The following is a 22,440-nucleotide window of genomic DNA, read 5'->3' as shown; positions in this document are numbered from 1 at the left end:
GTTGTTGAACAGTCGACCCAATTTTTTGGGTTTACGACTACTAGTGTTCAACTCCGTAGCCTTGTAATTTTGAACCCAATCCAGAAGACAAGGGAACTCCTGGATCGAGTATTGGGAGAAATTTGCCTTCGTGGAGGACTTTTTGCTGGAACTAGCCCGCATTTACGTTGCATGGACAGGAAGACCACGAGAACCTCCCACGGTTAGCCTGACGGCAAGGGGACTCTGACCCATTTTCCGTCTACCACTGAAGATATTTCCCGTCAGCACTGTGGTCGGTGCAAACCGGATGCGAAATTCGTATCGACTGGGATTCGAACCTGGTTCACCTCACTGCAAGGAGAACGTTCTATCCCCTGAGCCATCGCGGCTCTACAACATATATATGAAACTTTAGTAGTTGAGTTGTTAATTTAAGCAACTAAAACTATTAAAAAGCAATTTAAGATTAAAAATAAGTTTTAAAAAAAACAGCCATAAAATAGCACGAGAAATATTGAAGAATAAGACAAAATTAAAAATAATCATATATACACGTATATCATTTCTAATGTACTATCTATTACAGGGTTCAATCTAGACCTTAATAAGGGCAGGGGCCTAGAAACTGAAAATGGCACAAAATTCAGCCCCCCCCTAAATGCTTTGTATTTCTTGATATTTGTTTAGTTTTTAAGAACTTAAAATATACGAAGTTCTTCAGTTTACCATTAAAAAGAATCTTATTTTCAAATAGAAATAGTTTAACTTTGAAAATTAATGCGATTTACTACTGAATCGAGAGAGAGTAATAAAGTGATTAGGAAAAGTCAAACTTAGCCATGGCATTATATTTATCATATAGAAATTGGATAAATCTTGCGGAAGTAACGGCAAACAGCTATGGAAAAAAATGATGCTTAAACGACGAGGATATATTAGAATTGACCTTTTATTGATTGATTGATCACGGAGACTAGAGTATCGTCCAAGCATTGGATCTATGAGAATTGACTGTATGAGCGAGAGTATCAAAAATCGATTCCTTAAAAACACAATAGCCGCCGCTTGTCGTTATAACATCGCGAAAAAATTTCAGAATAGGGATAAAAAAAAAACAAGTGAAAAGGCCGAAAAAAAAGAAAATCGACATAGATTTACGACAGACTCATCATGAATGAAACACGTCAAAAAATTATAACTCAAATTCTACATACACATGCCGTAATGACGTATTAAAAATACCAGAATTTAAAAAAATATAAATAAAAAAAGCACGTACAAAAGGGCCGAAAAAGTTATAACTTCCGAAAAAACTATCATCCAACGACTTGAAATTACAATGTATCGTCACGAATCGGAACGCGTCTAAAAGAGAGAACTCAAATTTTAAATTCGAACCGCGTAACAATTTCATCGTATTAAAAATATCGAAATTTAAAAATGTGAAAGCGTGCATGTTGAAAGGCGCCGAAAGAATAAATAACTAAAAATAATAAATGTATCATCCAACGAAGTGAAATTACGAAGGAATCGTCACGAATATATTTTTTTAAAAATATTTTAATTTTTATTAACATATTTTAGTTATTAACTGTTAACTCTGTAAAAAATAGCTAATAGAAAAATATGTATAATCGTAAATTTTCATGGCTAGCTTTGTTTTCAAATAAAATGTTTTAAAATTTTCATTTGTTGTAAGTTATTTCGCATAAGAACGCGTACCCCTGGGGGTAAGCATACCATACTTTGGGAAACACTGCTGTAAGATATAAAAGATTATAATCAGTAACATTCAGTATAACCTCAAAAATCTTGATTTTATTTTTCTTCTCCTCAACTAATGAAGACTAAACATTAGCTACATCAAATTATAAATTCGAGGAAAGAGGAAAAAATGTTCGTGTTGTAATAAAATCTTATTACAAAAAATCAATTTTAAAAATCACGTGGCAATCGGATGCAATAACTACCGAAATAGTGGTCGTCAAAACCATGTGGATTTACAATGAAGTCGTTGTGAATCATGTCAAATATATTTGTTATCGTACTGTTCGTACCTTCTATTAAAATTATCAGGATTTTAAAAATGTGAAGCAACTACAGTCGGAAAAAAAAATTGACAAGCCATGTGAATTAACAATGAAATCCATGTGAATAGAGTGCCGCGTTTAAAAATAATTGCTCAAATGCATGCTTTAAAATTCACATGTAATAATATGGTATTAAAATACAGAGACTTTAAAAGCCATGAGAAAATTTTTTAAGTAATGGCAAAAAAAAACATAGCAAAAATCCCTTGGGTTTATTGTGGAATCAAATACACTTTATTTATATAATTTTGGACCTCTTAACTCCAGAATTTTACAAAATACAGACCTTAAGTTCTGAGTAGTCTGAAATTTTGAAGTCTTACTTTATAAATGTGTGTATGGTTTGAAATCAATCAAAAAAACAGTTTCTGAAGCCAAAAATAACATTTATTTATATGTATATATATACTGAAAAGATCTGTAACTTTTCAAATTATATAAATTTCTTACTCTAAACATTTGTGACTTTCACAATCATCAACTACCAATACCTGATTACAAATTTCACAAGACAGGATATTGCTTTTACTTTTAAAATTTTTCCGTTTGGAATTGCTGTAGTAATTATTTAGATATTCATTGTGGACGGCAAGAAGCTCTTGTTGTTTGGGTATATCGGGCAGCAAGGCTACTAGTTCTGGAAATATGCTTCGATAGTCGTCTTCTTCCAAAATATCAAGGCACTTCTTCTGGTACTCACGTCCAGAAATGGCGTTACATCGAAAATCTCTCGATACAGATTTGAATTCTTTGAATCTGTCTGTAGTTTGGGAAGCCTCGTTTATAAGATGAAGTAGTCTCTCGTTCCGCATTTGGAAATTGGGAGGTTCTAAGTATAAAAAGTTACTCGTAGGAAGGTCAAAACTGTCGACAGTCGGGGAATTTAGGTTACTTTTTAAACTATTTCCAACAATTTGAGCAATAGAACTTAAACTTAAAGAAGATTTAGTGTTAGCATTGGAGTTGGTTGAAAAACCTGGGGGAGGAGGGCGGGATTTTTTAACATTTATCCCAGGGGGAGGTGGTGGTTTCTTAACTTCTTCTAAAGGAGGAAAGTCATCTTTACCAAATGATACTTTTGTTTGCCATGTATCGGGTTCCCAAGTGTCTTTAGGTGGTCTACTTGGAGGACGCCTTTTTATAGGATCTGTATTTTCTATGTTATTTAAATATGCAAAATTATTTACAGATAACACTGGATCTGGTTCTTTCTTAATATCATCAAATTCCTCTTCTTCTTGCAGAAATGGCGTCTTTGGCTTTTTCTTTTTTGATTTTGATTTTATCACCACAAACTGATCTGACGTGGTATTTTGGCTGTGATTGGCATTGTCGTTATTAGTCTGCAGTTGGAATGAGGACATTGAGGTCTGTATATTGGCAGCTTTCACGTTATTAACTGGCACAGACGCAGGACGTGATTTTTTAACTTCTAACCTTGGAAAAGCTTCTTCAAAATTTGAGTTGTCTTTTTTGGATAACCATTTTGGGGTCGACTGTTGCTGTGGATTTTTTGTTACAGGCTTGTCCATTCTGTCATCGTCTGTGACATTAAAACGACTAGAATTAGTGTTTCTTGGTAACTGAGCTTTTGCACTGAAATCAACTTTTTTTGGCTGGTTGGGAAATAGATCGGAGGTAGAAGAAGGTCCGAGGGCTGGGAAGTCTTCCGAAGACATCATATTACGTCTATAAGCTTGAGGAACAGAATTTCTTACTACAGATTGCATAGACGTTGCTAATTCTACAGGTTTTCCACCATTTGAAGATATTCCACTAAGAGCTTCTTCAGCAGAAAGAAATGGAAACTCTTGAGTAGATTGAGTGTCTATTGGCTCTGTTTCAGGTATTACTTTTGATTGGCTCTTGTCACTATAATTAAAAGAAGGTAAATGTTACAATTAATAGCACAAAAAAGTAATTTCCAATTAAGGTATAGTCAGCAGAGTTCCCACTCAATTTCAGAAAGAAAAAAAAATTTCCCTGACTTTTCCAGGTATGGTAGGTAAATTTCAATGAAAATTGAGATCATATCAGAAAACTTTGATTCTTTTATTTGTAATGTGAAATATAAAATATTCTTCAGTGTAAAAAAACATTATAAATGAGGAAGGGAACATTTCAGTTTTCTAAAATGGGAGATTTTTACAACAAATAGTTGCAATAGATTAGGGGTACACAACCTGCGGCCCGCGGGCCAAATGCGGCCCTTCGACTGCTGAAGTGCGGCCCGCGAGAGCTTCTAAACACAATAAAAAAAAATTTAAAAAATGGCAATTTTTAATCGCACTTTTAAGTCATCACATTTTGATCCAATCAATTTTAACAGATTCTTTAGTAAATGTACGTTTAAGCCGATTTTATCGTAAATATAAATGATTTTTTTTAAGCGGTTATTTCTGATTTTCTACGTGATTTCGAAAACCCGGAATTTTNGTAGGTAAATTTCAATGAAAATTGAGACCATATCAGAAAACTTTGATTCTTTTATTTGTAATGTGAAATATAAAATATTCTTATGTGTAAAAAAACATTATAAATGAGGAAGGGAACATTTCAGTTTGACTAAAATGTGAAATTTTTACAACAAATAGTTGCAATAGATGTTAAAATTATTTAACTCGAATCTCAATAACTGAGTACTGTTACTGACAATTTTAAGACTGGTTATTTTTTAGGTATGATATAGGAATATTCCAGGTTTCAGTAAAAAAATTTTAACTTTCCCTGATTTTTGGAATTAAATAAAATTCCCTGACAATTCCAGGTTTTCCTTGTTCTCCCCGACCTGTGGGAACCCTGAGTCAGTGGTCAGAAATAGCATGTTGCAAAAAGTGAAACTGCTGTAGTTTTTACTTTTTTCCCATTGTTTATAGTGTAGTGCGATTCTAAAGAAAATCCAAATTAGGAAATCATATAATAATCAAAAGAAAATCATATGATAAAATTTTTTTCTTTCTATTGTTGAATGTTCTTCATATATATATATACACACAGAGAGAGAGAGAGAGAGATACGTATACATTAACAAAATGCAAGAACATTTTTGAAAACTTTACACGATCATGATAAAATAACTAGCTTCTGACAAAGAATTCTTTTCTTAATTATATTAACCTCCATAAAAACAATGCAGAATTTTAAATATATTCAACATTGAGAAGCTTATTCTATTTTATAAATTAGCTATTACTTTGATTATGTAAAAAATAATAATTTCAATTCAAAATTATAATTAGTTATACTATAATTTAGAAAAGTTATTGGGTGCATTTTTTTAGATTTAAATAAAAGTTTATTCAACGAAACATCAACAAGAATAATATTACTGATCATACTGAATTTATAAAGATATGTAAAGAGTTAAGCAAACTGAGAAAATTTAACAAATTCATATCAATGTAAATTAGTGAATAATTCCTATTAAATTTTTTATTTAGATCAGCTTTGATGAAATGATTAAAACAATTTTCAATAATTTTAAAATTTAAATACAATAAGTATTGAAGCTAAACATTTTTGTAAGAATTAAATTATAAAATGGTCCCTACAATCATAATATTTAACGAGTCGGTGATTATTTAACTTTTTATTTTTGTTGTTTTAAAATCAAATCATAAAGCGATTAATTAAAGTTTTTTGGAATGACAAATCTGAATTAACATACGATTTTTTACATTTGTAAATGTTAAAATAGTGAAACTTCATACTTTTTTTAAAAAATCTTTCGCTTTTAAATATTGTGTTTTTCCATAAATTAACTGAAGAACACCGAAAATTATGAAAGTAATAAAGTAAATTAAGAAATTTTAAAAAATTATGCAATTACAATAGACACCCGGTCTCTCAGGTAAAAAAATTCCTGGGATTAAAAATCTCGATTATTATCTTTTTTAAATTTAAAGAATAAAAGAGAGATGGAAATTTTGTGGTCATGAAGTTTTGTTGTTGTTGACTGCTCTAAACTCACATAAAACACATAATTAGTGAATGATTCCAAAGTCAAGTTCAAGGATAATGGTACTGATCTATAAATAGAATAACAAAAGAAGGCCATTGGCTTTCTAGGGAGGAAGACGACAGAGTTTCAACAGTGATGAAAGTAAAAAGAGAAATTTTGCTAGTAGGGAAAAAAAATTTGGCAATGTTGAATTGGTTCCCATGATCAGCAATGGTTTGATTTCAAAGGATGGAAAATGAAGTCTGAAATTGAGAATATCTCAAAAAATGAAGCAGAGATGCACACGAGAGTGCAATAATCCTCCCCTACAAATCCAGGAAAGTGTAAGCACATGTAGGCCTGCGAGTATTTCCTGAATCAAACACGTAAATGATTAGCGCTTTCATACGGTACAGACCGACGATACGCCAAAATGGATTGTAGTTGAATGAATTGTGAAAATGTTGAAAGAAGCAATATGAAAACCACAATATTTGCATAATTTGTGGCGAAGTTAGACGCGGTAAAGAAAGAAAAAAAAATCTGATTTTGGAAAAGGAGAAATTAAGAACTTTTTAAAAACTAATGTAAGAAGCACCTTTAAGGGCTTTTAAACAACAAAATCGAAAATAAGCACTTTTATAAAACACTACACACCCTGGAGTTAAATGATCAACAGAAAAATTTTCTCCGGAAATAGAGATTTAAGTCATTTTCTCTAAACTTATTATCTCAAAAGTTTTCAAACTTTAAGTGAATTTTTTAATATTTAAAAAACGAAATAAACAAAAAATTTTGGTCGTTTTATTGAAATGAATGGTTTTATTTAGACGTTTTTACAGCATTAAAAAAACTGTATATTTCGAATAGCAAATAGATTTCATGAATTGGGCATTATAATAATGGCTAGGTCACAGTAATGGAGGAGGTCTTAAAGAGTGTAGACTGTATAAATTGAGGAGATAGAATCTTACTTTGTATTATGCTCCTCTGCATTTCGTCTTTGGTTACCATATCTTCTCCCTCTAGGGCTTGAACTACCTGAAAAATCATACACTTTAAGAATTATCCAAATTAAAAATTCTATTTACAAAGACAATCAAAAACTTATACAAAGGAAAATCAAAACACATTTAAGGGACTTGAATAATTTGAAGAGATTTGTTTTTTAGAAAATTTGAACAGCAATCTTCACACTTTTTTTCTAAGAAGTTTGGAGCGCATGTCAAAAAATACTATGCTATGAAACCTAAAGAATTATATAGCTAGCGTCAAATTTCTTAATATTTTTTTAAATGATTTAGACTAAAAAAAAATCTCATTATCTTTGTCCAAAATAAAATTTTTTTCATTTTTCTCACTGTATTATACAAGACAACATTTTTACTATCTTTTTCTTCTCAAAGTATTGTGTTTTTACAATTAAATATGAATTAGGAAGCGTAGCTGAATCTTTCAACAAAAAATAAGCACCTTTTAAGTACTTTTTAAGCATATAAAAAATATTTCTAAGCACTATGTACATTAACAAAATGCAAAATAATTTTCAAAGATTTTACATCATCATGATAAAATAATTATTTTCTGGCAAAGAACTCTTTTCTTAATTATAATAGCCACTATAAAAAAATCGAAAATTTTTTGGTTCGATATCAGAAGAGGGGAAATGAAGCCTGAAATTGAGAATATCTTGCAAAATGCAGCAGAGTTGCACATGAAAGTGCAAGAATCTCACCGAACTCAGCTCAGTAGATGCCCAAGTGGACTTGCAAGTATTTCATCAAACATGTAAAATGATTGATACTTTCATACACTGTGGACCGAAGGTACGCCAAAATGCATTGTGTTCGAATGAATTCTGAAAACCCTGAATAGGACAATGTGAAAACTCCAATTTTGCATAATATGTGGCGAAAATCGACATGGTAAAGAAAAAAAACTCATTTCCGAAAAAGGAAAATTAAGCACTTTTTAAAAACATCCCATAAAAAAACGTCTTTAAAGGTTTAAAAAAAACGAAAATTGAAAATAAGCACCTTTAAGCACTTTTTAAAAATACTATCTTGCGCTGAGGAAGAAATGCATTAAAGGTTTTATGCATTAAAAACGAGAATAATTTTTAGGAAAGAATGTAATTAAACTTCTTTTTTTTTTCTCATTTTCTTAGAAACAGCATTTTTCTCTCAATTTGACACTTAGAAGTATGACTATGTATGAAATAAACTATATTACTTATGATGCTAATGGCAGAAAATTTTTAAGTGGTATACAGACAATATTTAGTGATTGATAAAAAGTAAGAAATTTTTTGTGAAAATTCACTTTGTTTCATTTTTTAGTAAAAAAGATCAAAACAATATAAAATTAACCAATTAAATATTTGACAAAACATTTTCAATTTAAGGTAGAATTATATAAATAAAACACTGCAATAAAATACATACCGTTTGGCCGTTCAGAATAATTGAATTTAAAATCTATCTTTCTAGCTTCTCTGGCTTCAGCTTTTGATTTATTTTTGCTATGATGAACAGCTGTGTGAGCTTTTAAATCTATCTCTGAACGGAAAACAGCTGTAAATTTTTCATTTACACATTCACCTTCTTCACACAAATAATGATCAGTTCGAAAATGTACCCTTAGGTATTCATAACTCCTAAAGAAAGAAAAAAATTTACTTTAAAATAAATATCTAACTATACAGGAGAGAGTAGGACAACACTTGGACTCAACAGTTTTTACTAGATTATGCCTCCCATTTATATGAAACAAGTTGCAGATAGTCATATTAGTAAGAAATGAATAAAAGACAGTATAAACCAGTGATTCCCAAAGTGGTCTATATCGACCCTTAGGGGTCAATGACAACCTGCAAGGGGCCCATGTCAAGTGAAAAAAAAATTTTGGTCCATGAAATTAAGGGGATAAAACAGTGATTCCCAAAGTGGTCTATATCGACCCTTAGGGGTCAACAACAACCTGCAAGGGGTTGCAACCATGTCAAGTGAAAAAAAATTGGGGGTCCATGAAATGAAAATGGGGATCAACGATAGTGGATCTCATAAAAGCAGGTCGTAACATTAATTTTGGCATTCATGAAAGGAATAATCAACATNGATCACGTTTTTTTCGTGAACGCTAGCGTCATGGTTCTTCTTGCGAAAGATATTTAGATTTTTTCTCCTTCTTGTTTGATCAAGTTTTTTTCATGGATGTTAGCGTCATGGTTTTTCGCGGAAGCTTTTTTTTTAATGGAATTTAGTAAAATCCTTTAGCAAAAATGCGAAAATGCTCTGCTGAATTTTAGCATTTTAGAGGGGTCTTTTCGCATTTTGCGAAAAAAGCTACCGTAGCGGAAACCCTGTTATACAGCCTTATAATATAAAGACATATCTATCTACATTCTACATAATTCATTAAAGTAGCTATAAAGTAAAAATTTTATTAAAATTTAAGTTATTAGGATTATTTTCTGATATATGAAACTGAATTATTACAAGCTAGTAGTTACCTGCAGCTTTGCCCGCATACATTTTTACTTTTTTCTGCATGCAAGGTTTTATTTTGCAACAAAAAAGTATTTTTCCGTGGTAAATTAATTTGAATTTAATTAATAAATGTATAAAATTAACATGTGATTTTTTCTTAAGTTTTTCACACTACATTTCACTACAGTTAGAAATTTAAATCTTTAACAGTGAGTAGCACTATACTAACTGTCTAATAAGTTGATGAATTTACAAAACAAAAAATCAATATCAGGTAAGCATGGTGTCAAAATTTTCTAGGAATCACTGGTATAGATGATATGTTTGTCAATGAGAATGTTTTAAAATATTTAATTAGAAAAGTTTAGAATTTTATACCATCAATTTTACTTTGTAGTTTTTAATGGTTTGACAATTTATTTGGGAGAAATTCAAAATCTGATACCTCTTTTAGCTATAGTAAGTTACAAAATTTAGATATAGTAAGCTATAAACAACCAGACATAGTTCATGTTATTAAGGTCAATCGCATTCGATGGCTGGGACACCTCTATAGATTTGAAGACCAAAACCCAACAAAAAAAAGTAACTTTTTTTAATCCAGAAGGTACAAGAAAAAGGGGTCATGCACCGACTAGGAGGCTGAACGTAGTTGAGAGGGACCTAAAGATAATAGGAATAACTGGAAGGCCATGGTACAGAATATATCAAGATGGCAAAAACTTATTGGGATGGTCTTGGCCTATCATAGGTTGTAGTGCCCAAGAAGAAGTTACTAAAACATGTTCTGTATCACATTTAAAATATTATACATATATATATTTTATTGAATGGGACGAAACTGAGATCTTGTCAGTCAGACAAAATTAAGTAGTACAAAAGGCTATAAGCTACAGACCAGGCCAAGTTAAAATCCCAGAAAGGTTGAATATAGCGCTTCAACTTTAAAAGCTGGGCTCATAAAGCCTATAAAAATGCAGAGAAAAGTAAGAGAAATTTTATTTCTGATTTCTGTTCCTAAATCTGATCAATAGATATTGCTTGTGTTCACTGATTTTTAATTCCCAACATGTTTTTCAGACAAGAAAGGTCATTGTATTGATTTAATGCTATAAAAAACTTTTCCTTTTTTGATTATTTTAATATACAGTCAAACCCCACAATAGTGAACTCCCGGATATAGTGAACGTAAGTTCGGTCCCGTGCTTGCTATACCCGTTTAATGTTATTTTTTGTGGATATAGTGAACCAAAAAACTGATGAAGTTGGATATAATGAACTTTTTCTGTCTTCGACTGATTTCTTTCTTCATTTTTTTGTAATAATTTTAAAATTTCTACTTCAAAATAAATATAGATACCGGTTTTTAAAACCATCTATAGAGGGGAATGTAGCGATAAGCACTTTTTTCTTGTTTGCTTCTTTTATCTTACTTTTCCATCCCTAAACAAATCAAATAGATGTTTTCAACCCAGGCAGATGATGCACCTGTAAGGTGTCAGTGGGATCAATATGCATTTTCTGTCAGAGGGAAAGAGTAATTATTCATTATTGGTCAAAAGGTTGGACACTATGCGTTGATAAGGACCTTCATTTCAACTCCTTTTTGCTCTCAGCTCAATTAAAAAAAGACTGCAAACAAGTGCTTCAAATTTAACTATGGCAAGCAGTAAACGTAAAATGTTCTTCAATAATGATAAAATGGGCATAATCAGAAAAATTGAAAATGGATGTAATCAAGCTGATATTTGCAGGGAATATAAACTATCCAAATCTACAGTTTATAACATATGGAAAAATAGGCGATTAACAATTTCGGCTCATGAAAAATATTTAAATGGCAGAAAAAAGTTGAGAAAAGCAGATCACANGATTTCTTTCTTCATTTTTTTGTAATAATTTTAAAATTTCTACTTCAAAATAAATATAGATACCGGTTTTTAAAACCATCTATAGAGGGGAATGTAGCGATAAGCACTTTTTTCTTGTTTGCTTCTTTTATCTTACTTTTCCATCCCTAAACAAATCAAATAGATGTTTTCAACCCAGGCAGATGATGCACCTGTAAGGTGTCAGTGGGATCAATATGCATTTTCTGTCAGAGGGAAAGAGTAATTATTCATTATTGGTCAAAAGGTTGGACACTATGCGTTGATAAGGACCCTCATTTCAACTCCTTTTTGCTCTCAGCTCAATTAAAAAAAGACTGCAAACAAGTGTCTCAAATTTAACTATGGCGAGCAGGAAACGTAAAATGTTCTTCATTGATGATAAAATGGGCATATTTAGAAAAATTGAAAATGAATGTAATCAATCTAATTACATTGAGGGAATATAAACTATCCAAATATACAGTTTGTAACATATGGAAATGGCAGAAAAAAGTTGAGAAAAGCAGATCACAAGAAGCATTACTGAAGTGGTTCAGCATTCAAAGAAACCGCAATCTTCCAGTGTCTGGACAAATGTCGATGGATTTGCTGAACGATTTTATGAGACTACTTTTATGTGCTCGAATGGCAGCTTAGACAGGTTTAAAAAGCGGAATAACAGAAATTCAGGAAAAATTATCTGAGAGTCGGGAATTGTTTCTATATCTGATGTTGAGGATTTCTCATCAGCTAGTGATTACTATTTTTTTTTTTGTACGTAGGACAAAGAGTAATAAAAAATGACACATTTTTTGCTACTGCATAACAGTTTTCAGTCATTTATTTGAATAATGTGTAATAAAAGGGAAGAGTTTGGGAGCCATTAGTTAAATTGTCTGCTTAACGGATATAATGAACTCCCGGTTATAGTGAACCAAAATTTCGGTCCCTTGAAGGTTCACTATAGCGGGGTTTAACTGCATATGCAATTTTAAATGACTAGGTAGGATAAAATCAGGTACTAGCATATTTTCAAAAAATAATTCAACCTATTATTAAAATTTAATTGAACTTGTGAAAAATTAGAGACACTATTCTGTGCAGTAATTATTGAAATACAATAAATAGTAAAACAATTATTGATCAGTAAAAAAATAATAATACTCATGTTTGGAGCCAAATAACTAGAAAACTATTAAATAAAACAGTAACAAATATGAAAGTCAAACCATAAAGAAAACAAACTTGAAATTTGTAAAAATATACACAAATTTTAAAATATCTTACATCATCTAAAATTTATGATTATTTTCTTCAAAAAATATTTGATTCATAGTAAAGTACAGCAAAAGTGACAGCAGGACGTTTTTTTAAAACTATTACTTTCTCTAAATATTCCTAATAAGCTCTTCAAATTAATAGCAAATTAATCACACTAAAAATTAAGTATTATATATAAATGTTTCAATATTTTTTATTACACTATCATAAAAATATTCCTAATTCATATGTCTATTATAAGATCAGATATTTTTAACAAAATTTTCTTAATTTCTTCAAAATATTTACACTAATAATGTATACATTTATCTATTTTCCTTCCTGAACCTACGTTTGCTTAAATCAGATTCAAAATTTCTTATTTTGTGTGAAATGACAATCATATAAGAAAGATCCCCAAAAAATTTTAAAAAAATATGTAATATATATATAAATACTTGAAGAAAGTACGAAGTTTAGTGAAAATATGAATACAGTTGAAAATAACAATTCACTTTAAATATATACAACTAATAATACACAACTTTTAAATTGTCATATGGAAAGTTATAACAAACTTTTATTTTTCTTTTATGTAGTTACTTAATTTAAGATCAAATTCTTATTTTTCTCTCTCATCTGTCCCTTACAGTAATTTTAATGAGTTATAAAACTTGCCATATTTTCTATTTCAATTAACACAGAAACAATACTATTCTGCTGTCTAAAAGAACATTACAAAAAGATCTTTCCATAGCGTTGATCAGTTTAACGTAGGTAGATAAATTAATAGAAAAAATTATAACGAACTTCAGATATTAATTATGAAGCTATCAAAATCACATATTTCACTGTAAACTATCTTAATTTTTTTTGCAAAATTAATTAAACATTAATATTTAATAATCTTAACAATAGTTAAGACTTAATTGAATTAAATACACAACTATTTCATTTCAAATAACTTAAAGTGCTTATACTGTGTGTTCCAAACATTACAGATAGTTCTTAAAATATCAATTAAAGGAGATAGAAAGACCCGTTTGCTGCATTCTACTTCGAAAACCAGAAAACTTTTTCTTGTCAATATTAGTAACATAAGTTTATAATTTCATTTTATTTTAGTTTATAACCGTTATTGAACAGCCTAACAAATTTTGGGTAACGGCCACTCTGTAGTCGTGTAATTTTGAACCAATCCGGAAGACAATGAAACTCCTAGATCAATACCCCCAGAGGTGTGACTTGTGATGGGAACATTAAGGACTTTGTGACTCAACAGAATTAGCGTGCACCAGTCACTATTTACTACACAGAGAGTCTCAGCCAGCTGGGGATCCACAAAGGGTACGAACCCACTTGTACATGGGTCCAGTGCCCAACCAACTAGGCTATCCCGCCACAAGTTCAAATATTGGCAAAAAAGTTTATTAACAGATGGCACTACTATCCTGAAAAACTATAATGCAATGTTTATTGCTGTATGTCAGACAAAATTAAAGCATGCCTGTTCAAATATTCCAAATGAAATATTTGAACAGGCATGCCTTAATTTTGATCTTAGATCGCACAACACTGTTAATACAGATGGTGGTTATTTTAAAAATATTTTATAGTTTTTCCCAGCCTTGCCATATTTTGATGAACTTAATAACTGATTTCAAAACTTGGTGAGAAAACTTTTCCTAGGCAGAATAAAACTAAACATGTATTTGTAGCTCGTTTTATGTAATTGATTTTTCAAATTATAGATAATTTTTGAAGTAATTACCAATAATTTGTAAGTACATTCTCTACAATTATAGTAAGTAACTTACTGATAATATTGATGAAGACCATCTGCATCACAGAAGTGGCAAAAGAAATGTTCCCTTCTAAGATGTCGAAAAAGATCATCGTGGTCTACATATCTTACATCACAATATTCACATAAGGGATGTCCTCTATGAGATGTTTGATCAGGATCTCCTTTTATTTTATGACGGGCAAGATCTTTCCTATTGTAACATTTCCTTTCAAAAGTGAAAATCTAAAAATAAGATTTATATTTAAAAAAATTTAAAAATAAGATTTATTTAAAAATAAGAATATTTAAATAATGACATAAATTTAATGAAGTAAAATGAGAATATATATATACATATTTAAACAATCACTTTCAACTAATGCCCTCTAATGATGGAGCTATATTTGAAGTTTCTCACTCAACTCCTATGTGTTGATTTTTTTATATGTGTTTTATGTTTGCTTTGTTTATTATTTGTCTGTAAAAAATTATGGTTAAGCTTCTACCATGACAAAATGATAATTTGGGACTACAGCAGAACACAAGAGACTCATCAGATGAGGAAATAACTCAGTAGCCAGATTTGAAATGATAAAAAATGTAAATTCATTTATTTTTGCAAATTATTTTATTTTTATCTTTTTTAGCCTACTAATTGTTTGCTTTCTTTTATTTTTAAACTTTGCAAGTGGTTCAAAGGTTAGAAAGTGGTTTAAAGGTAAATCACTTTAATTTTTTTAACGTCTGTCTTTTTTTTTTTTTTTTTTTTTTTNTATATATATATATATTTAAACAATCACTTCAAACTAATGCCCTCTAATGATGGAGCTATATTTGAAGTTTCTTATTCAACTCCTATGTGTTGATTTTTTTTATATGTGTTTTATGTTTGTAATTTCTGTTTGTTTTGTTTATAACTTGTTTGTAAAAAATTATGGTTAAGCTTCTACTATGACAAAATTATAATTTGGGATTACAGTGGAACACAAGAGACTCCTGCACTCATCAGATGAGGAAATAACTCAGTAGCCAGATTTGAAATGATAAATAATGTAAATTCATTTATTTTTGCAAATTATTTTATTTTTAACTTTTTTAGCCTACTAATTGCCTGCATATTTTATTTTATTTTTAAACTTTGCAAGTGGTTTAAAGGTTAAAAAAGAAAGTGGTTTAAAGGTTAATCACTTTAATTTTTTTAACGTCTCTTTTTTTAAAATTATTCTTCCTGATTATTTTTATATTTTGTAACTTTTTTTCTTTGACAGATATGAATTAAATCTTCATTTAGAGGAAAGCTGTGTTGTACGGCCCACAGGGCAGGTTAACAAAATAGAATTCTCAATAACAGATAATGTACAAAAAATTGCTTAGTGAAACAGACTTATATATAAAACCATTTTATCTGAAATATTTTCAAGTTCTGACTGATGTTAAAGTATCTGTTAAAAAGGTAATGATAAATGATTCAGAAAATTAAAACAACCTCTTAAGCAATATACATAAAACACTGAAAATACAAACGGGCTAAAATATAATGTGGTGGAATGCGTGAAAGCTCTTTGTTAACCACAGATTAAATCAAACCAAATACCTTTGGGTCCATAGCTGGATATAGTTACATTAAACATGAACAAATTTTAAAAAAATTACAGATTAAAAAACTTTTTTTCAAGCAAAACATAGATTTAAAAATTTGCAAATAGTTATGGAAAATCTAAAACCATGACAAAGACAGCGCTGAGGCAAGGAATTTTTTAAATACTTTAACAATACTTTAAAAAAAAGAGAGGGAAAGAGAGCAAAAATATTCTCAAATGATTTATTCTATGAATCTGCCACCAAAAAGAAAATATTAAATAATTTAAAGTCCACAATATTTAATAATTTAATGTCCACAGCATTTAACAAGGATTTTTGTCTCTATCAGTTTTGAGTTACGGATAACTGAATGTATGAAACTCATTTATTAATAAAACATGCAAATAAATAATGTAATTACAGTAGGGAACCCATTATCCGGAACGATCGTGACCATCGCTATTCCGGATAACTGATTTTTCCGGTTTTCGGAATCGCTAAAAAAAAAGCAGTTTTTTTTATTGTTAAAAGCAACTAAAAAAAAATAATATTTGGAAATAATCTTAAAAGGAAGAAAAAAAGATGAAACACTAATGATTATTTCCAAAATGACGGTAAGGTAAACATCTTTCAAAAAAGAAAAAACCTAAAATTTTACGAGGAAAAAAAAAAATTGTTTTTTTTAAATGGCGGGAAAATTTACAGAATTTTGTTCTGGTTTTTTGGTTTTCTGATTTCCGGATAACGGGTTCTGTACTGTACAACGTAATGCAAATAAATAATGTAATAACAAAACTTACTTTTAAGCTGTTATTACATATTTCACAATAAAAAAGCTCGTGTTTCCTTCTAACATGCTCTTTTAGTTTCTCAAATGAAGGAAATACTTCTTGACAAATTTGACATTGACTAATTAGCAGCAAATCAAATGACTTTTTAACTTCTTCACTTTCAAACACTATTTGGTAATTTTTATTCATCAATGACGACTTTTTATTACCATTATTAGAGAAAGGCTGTGGTTGTTCAGTAAATATTACCTGAAAAATATTTATATTATAATTATTTAAGAAAACACAAGAAAAAAGTTCATAAAAATATTACAAAAATGGAACATACAATTAGAAATACAACAGTTACCCCTAATTACATGTAAAAATCTAAAACATTATAGTAATAAAATAATGAATAAAAATTTATTAACTATGCATATTACATATAACTAGATTTAATCCACGCAATTGAGTTCAAAAATGAATATTACTTGGCAAAATCCAGTTTTTTGCAGATAACTTTTTATCTGGTTTAAGATGGAAAATTTCTGATGACATGTTTGAAAACTAAAGAAAAATCCCTACAAATTCTAAACCTACAATTTTTTGCATCAAATGCACCTTATGTTTATTTTACTATTTTCTCAATGATCAATAAATATGAAATTATTATGCATAATTGATTATTGTATACTATGATTTTCGTATATTATTCTGAAAATTAATTTATTTCACATTTTTTCAATATAAACCTAGTAATTTTTGCTGTATTTGAAAAAGTAGCCACCAATAAAAATGTTTTAGTTAGCCATGGTCCCTAACCCTTTAACTATTAGGCCACTAAATATAACAAATGATAATAAACAATTGTTAGTCTATAGCGACCTGGCACCATTTTTTTCATCAAATGCATCACATGTGCATTTTATTATTATTTTCTAAATGATCAATAAATATAAAATTATTATGAATATTGTATATTATTCTGAAAATGAATTTACTTCACATTCGTTTTTCTTTAATTTTTCTTCGCTTTAGATATAAAGCTAGTAATTTTTGCCATATTTTTTGAAAAAGTGGTCACTGTTAAAAATGTTTTAGTTAGCCACAGGAGAGTAGTGAAATATCGTAATTTTGCCTCTCCGCCTTTTAAAATCATTATTTTTGGTCACTCTCTTTTAATCTTCGTGTAAATAAAGTTTGGAATAATAGTTTCTTCCTCACTTTCACATTTGTTCCAAATAACAAAAAATATAACCTCTTCTTAAAATCGAATTTTTTAAAGGCATTTCACTTTTTATACTTAATAGCCTTTTTTATTATTTTAAAATTTAGCAATCAAAATTTAGAATAAGACTAAACATTTAGAAGCTACTGAAAAATTTATGAGAAGCGAAAACAATCTAACAGAGTAAAAACAATTAGAAGCAAAAAAAAAAACATTATGTTCAGTACATAGTACATACAATTTTATAATAATTACATCCACATTTAGTACATACCTTTCAATAATAATTACATCCAAAGTTTTCTCTATTGTATTTACCAGGGTTGGCAAGGTTTAGGACAGAATGGATTAATCCACGGTTTAAACCGTCCTGTGCAAAACCCCTTTGTCCAAAACTGTCTTAAACTGTCCAAAACCCTTTCACTCAAATTATGTCACAATTTTATCTGAACAATATTTAAGAGGTAAAATAAACATAGAACTAATAACATATTGATAATTAAATATACTAGAGAATATTTGTTTTTAAAAGTATAATGTTTTATTAATATTGTTTGACTCTTCAATTTAAACAAAGGAAGATTAATCAGTAATCAAGTTCAATTGGTCCTCTCATTCAATAGTACATAACTGAAGTTTGGCCTTGCCATACAGGTTAAAATATTAGGGACTAAGTGCTTGGTTCGTCATAAACAGGTTTATTTATCTATAGTACTATTCAAGAATACTTTTATTTCATTCATGTTCAATTCTTTTAGCATAGTGGTGATACATCACCAGTGTCAGTAACTGAAACTGATGTTATGCCCTTCAAAACTGTTAATACATTTTTCAGTTATTTTGTATTTTCAATTTAAACTAATATATTTATATTTAAAAATATTTTTTTTTTAAAATTAGATGTCTTTTTTATCATCCTGTGATGCAGAAATTATAAAATTTTTTTAAAGAAATATCGTGAAAAATAAAAGGTTAATTTTTGAACAAATTTAGTATTTTTTTTAAAGAAAAATTATTATTTTTTAATGTTGCCATATTTATCCTTATGCAAAAATATTATTTATCAGTATTAAAAGCATATTTATACTTAAAGGATTAGGTATTCACTTTTGTTGTTCAATGAATTGTAGAGCTTCAAAAATTATAAACCTTTTCCTATTATATTATATTATTTTCCTTTAATAAGCTATAGTAAATTGTATAAAAAATTTCAAATATTTATTGATACATGTAATTATTATGTGTACAATGGTTACACCTATAGAATATTTACCTTTTACCTAGGTTCAAGGTTTTGGACACTTTAGGACAGTATTACCCAGTTTAGGACAGTTTTACCCAGTTTAGAACAGTTTTACCCAGTTTAGGACAGTTTTACCCAGTTTAAGACAGTAAAACCCACGTGTCCTGTCCAAAACCAGTTTAGGACGTCCAAAACTCCAACCCTGGTATTTACACAATATGATTTATTTTCTTTAGGTGAATGCCCATGGTTTTTCAGATCAAGAATAATGTTACTCATTTTATATAAATTTTTAAAAAAAAAAAAATCTTAACTTAAGGTTTTTAATGGAAAAACAAAGCTGTATGCTGAGTCATTAAACTGAAATTAAAAGGATTCATCAGTGCTAAACAATGGAATTATAAATTAGTTAAGTTCTGAATAGAATTTAATCCGAAATCCCTACAGATAAAAAAGAAAAAAAGGTGATGAAATAATGCACAATGAAACAATTGGTAAGTAGCAGAAATCACACTAAAAATAATTTCCAAGAAATGTCAAATCCCGAGGATATAAAATGCATAGCGGGGGCAAAATAATGGAAGTCCCGCTGAAAATAATCTTCAAGAAACGTAAAATCCCAAAGACAAAAATGGCGTATAAAGAAACTATGCACTGCGTTTTATATTTCAACGCTGATCCTCGCAAGAAACCGGGAGTTCTGGTTTAATTCGCTCTTCATCATTCAACATTATGAAACTAACATCGTCTACGCAGCTAGACGCAATCGACATCTTCGCAGCTAGATAAAATCAAAATCTTTTTCACCAGCGCGGTGACAGCGTTAAAGCATAGGCAAGAAGCCTCGTATGCTAAATCTCGAAACAGCGAGTGTCGACATAAATCAGATTTCTGATGCATTGCATAAAACGAAAGTTGCTATGTCGGTCTGTTGATCTATGCATTAAATCAATATTTCACATTATATCAATTTATCGTCAAGTTCTAGTCCTTAGGCTTATCATCCAAACTCTTAGAAACACTTAGCATTGAAATAAACCAGTTTATGACAACATATCTGATATCCATACCATTCTCAATTCTCTATAAATGTAATTCTTTGAAAGAGTGCACAGCCAAATCTTTCAACAAAAAATAAGCAATTTTAAGGACTTTTTAAGCACTCAAAATATATTTTTAACCACTATATGTATAACAAAATGCAAAATAATTTTACATGATCATGATAACGATAAAATTACCAGATTCTGACAAAGAACTCTTTTATTGATTACATTAGCCATTATAAAGAGATGAAGAGGTTTTTCGTTTCGATATCAGATGGTGCAAAATGAAGCCCGAACTTGAGAATATCTTGAAAAACGCAGCCGGGTTGCACATGAGAGTGCAATAATCTCACCGAACTCAGCTCAGCAGGCGCACATGGGACTCCTAAGTATTTCATCAAACATGTAAAATTATTGGTGCTTTCATACACTATGGACCGATGGGACGCCGTAATAGATTGTGATAGAATCAATTGTGAAAACGTTGAATAGAACAATGTAAAAAGCATTCTTTTGCTTAATATGTGGCAAAAACAATATGGTAAAGAAAAAAATCTAATTTTCAAAAAGGGGAAATTAAGCTCTTTTTAAAAACAGCCAATGAAAATAAGCACCTCTATAAGCACTTTTTTAAAAACGCTACACTATGCTTGAGTTATGAATTTTTTTTTTTAAAAATAAATTAATACTGTTTTTACTGTACTAAAAATAATGTATATTCACTTTTAAAAAATAATTCTGAAGGTACAAACACAATAGAGAAAACTTGAGATGTAATCATTAGAAAAAGACAAATTTTAAACTAAACTTAATAAATAAAACTTTGTTTAGATCATTTTTTGCTTAATAGTTCAATTTCAAATTAGATAACTAATTTTCGTAAGCATGGTACAAAAATTATTAAAACATAAATCACATTTTTTGTTTTACAAAAAGTTAATTTTAAAATTAAGTAAATAATGTCAAGTGAAGGTATTAAAATTAATATTCTCAACTTAATTCAATCTTAATCTTAAATAAAGAACATTTAACTATCCTTAAAATTATAATACAGTGAATTATATTAATTTGACCTCTATATCCAGAACTTTCATGGATTCTTAATTTCTGTCTTACTGAAAGGTAACATTTATTTATATTGACATTCTTATGACTATTTCAGCTGTTGGAGGTTATGAGTTATACCTTTCAAGTTGGTTTCCTTCTGTGATTTTTCATGTTTAATTTCTAGAGGGTTCTTGCTCAGAAGTTACAAAGGTTTAGCCGATTATTCTGCTTCAGATCATGATATAAAACTTTTCCTTCCAATGAGTATCATCCCTTCAAAGTTATCTAGTTAACTCTCAGTTTCGAAAATATGCTTTATATCATGAAGCAATAAAAACGGAAATGGACAATGGCCATAAAAATCTCTAAGCTGTGTTTCATAAGTTTATGACCTTTCATCAATTTAATTTTCCTATTTAACTTTAATGAGCAAAATTTAAAACTATACTCACTAATGGAATTTCACTTCGGCAGATTGGACACTCATTTGTTTCACATAAAACCCTCATCCTAGCAGAGCATTCATAGCAAACAGGGTGGTCACATAGTCCTGTAGCATAAATACTTATTTCCTTACAACATAGAACACATTCTTCTTGGTTTTTCATGATTTCAAGTCTGTAAATAAAATTAATATATTTATATAAATATATATTGAATTACATTCAAAACATATCGTAGTTTATAGTAATATTTACTCTCATTTGTAAACAAGTTAAATCAAATGTTAGAAACTAATAAAATAACTATTTCAGAAAATTACATAACCTGAAATCTCTACTTTTGATAAATTTAATGTAAATTTTGACGTAAGTCAACCCACAAGGTAATTTTAATGTTGTTATTTTATTGCTATTTTTTTAATTTTTTTTTTATTTCACAATATCTCACAATCGTGATGTGTAATGAGTTGAAGAGTTTTTTTGCTGCATTTTCCGGTTGAGTTATGAAATGGACCTAAATAAAAACGAAACTAAAAGACATTCTTAACATTTTTTACAGTTTATATCAAATAAAATTTAAATTATACTTGATAGATAAAATATATTAAATATTAAATTAATTTATTTTACATTTCAGATATTCAACAAATTCTTTGATCACT

The 22,440-nt window shown here is 29.3% G+C and overlaps 1 protein-coding gene across 1 annotated transcript; it reads right to left on the bottom strand.

The window, feature by feature from the left end:
* Nucleotides 1-2,437: 2,437 nt before the first annotated feature.
* On the bottom strand, nucleotides 2,438-22,265 carry LOC107436653 (E3 ubiquitin-protein ligase ZNF598). Its single transcript, XM_043039915.2, has 7 exons — nucleotides 22,104-22,265; nucleotides 21,788-21,953; nucleotides 16,799-17,038; nucleotides 14,449-14,660; nucleotides 8,457-8,668; nucleotides 6,987-7,053; nucleotides 2,438-3,944 (listed from the first exon to the last, which is right to left on the bottom strand). Exons 2-7 carry the CDS (start codon nucleotides 21,941-21,943, stop codon nucleotides 2,519-2,521), a joined length of 2,313 nt encoding a protein of 770 aa, XP_042895849.1. The 5' UTR covers nucleotides 21,944-21,953; nucleotides 22,104-22,265; the 3' UTR covers nucleotides 2,438-2,518.
* Between the last annotated feature and the right edge of the window lie 175 nt (nucleotides 22,266-22,440).

This window comes from Parasteatoda tepidariorum, chromosome 6, assembly GCF_043381705.1.
Source record: "Parasteatoda tepidariorum isolate YZ-2023 chromosome 6, CAS_Ptep_4.0, whole genome shotgun sequence".
NCBI lineage: Eukaryota > Metazoa > Arthropoda > Arachnida > Araneae > Theridiidae > Parasteatoda > Parasteatoda tepidariorum.
Note: the sequence above shows the minus strand (reverse complement) of the source record. Positions and strands in the feature narration are given on the sequence as shown.

Bases quoted from the DNA above. Each gene is read 5' to 3' on its own strand.
- LOC107436653 (XM_043039915.2), bottom strand. From the start codon at position 21,943: ATGAAAAACCAAGAAGAATGTGTTCTATGTTGTAAGGAAATAAGTATT. The intron at 14,661-16,798 runs GTAAGTTTTGTT...TCTTATTTTTAG, and splicing joins TATGTAATAACAGCTTAAAA to ATTTTCACTTTTGAAAGGAA. The intron at 8,669-14,448 runs GTAAGTTACTTA...TTCTTTCTTTAG, and splicing joins GGTCTTCATCAATATTATCA to GAGTTATGAATACCTAAGGG.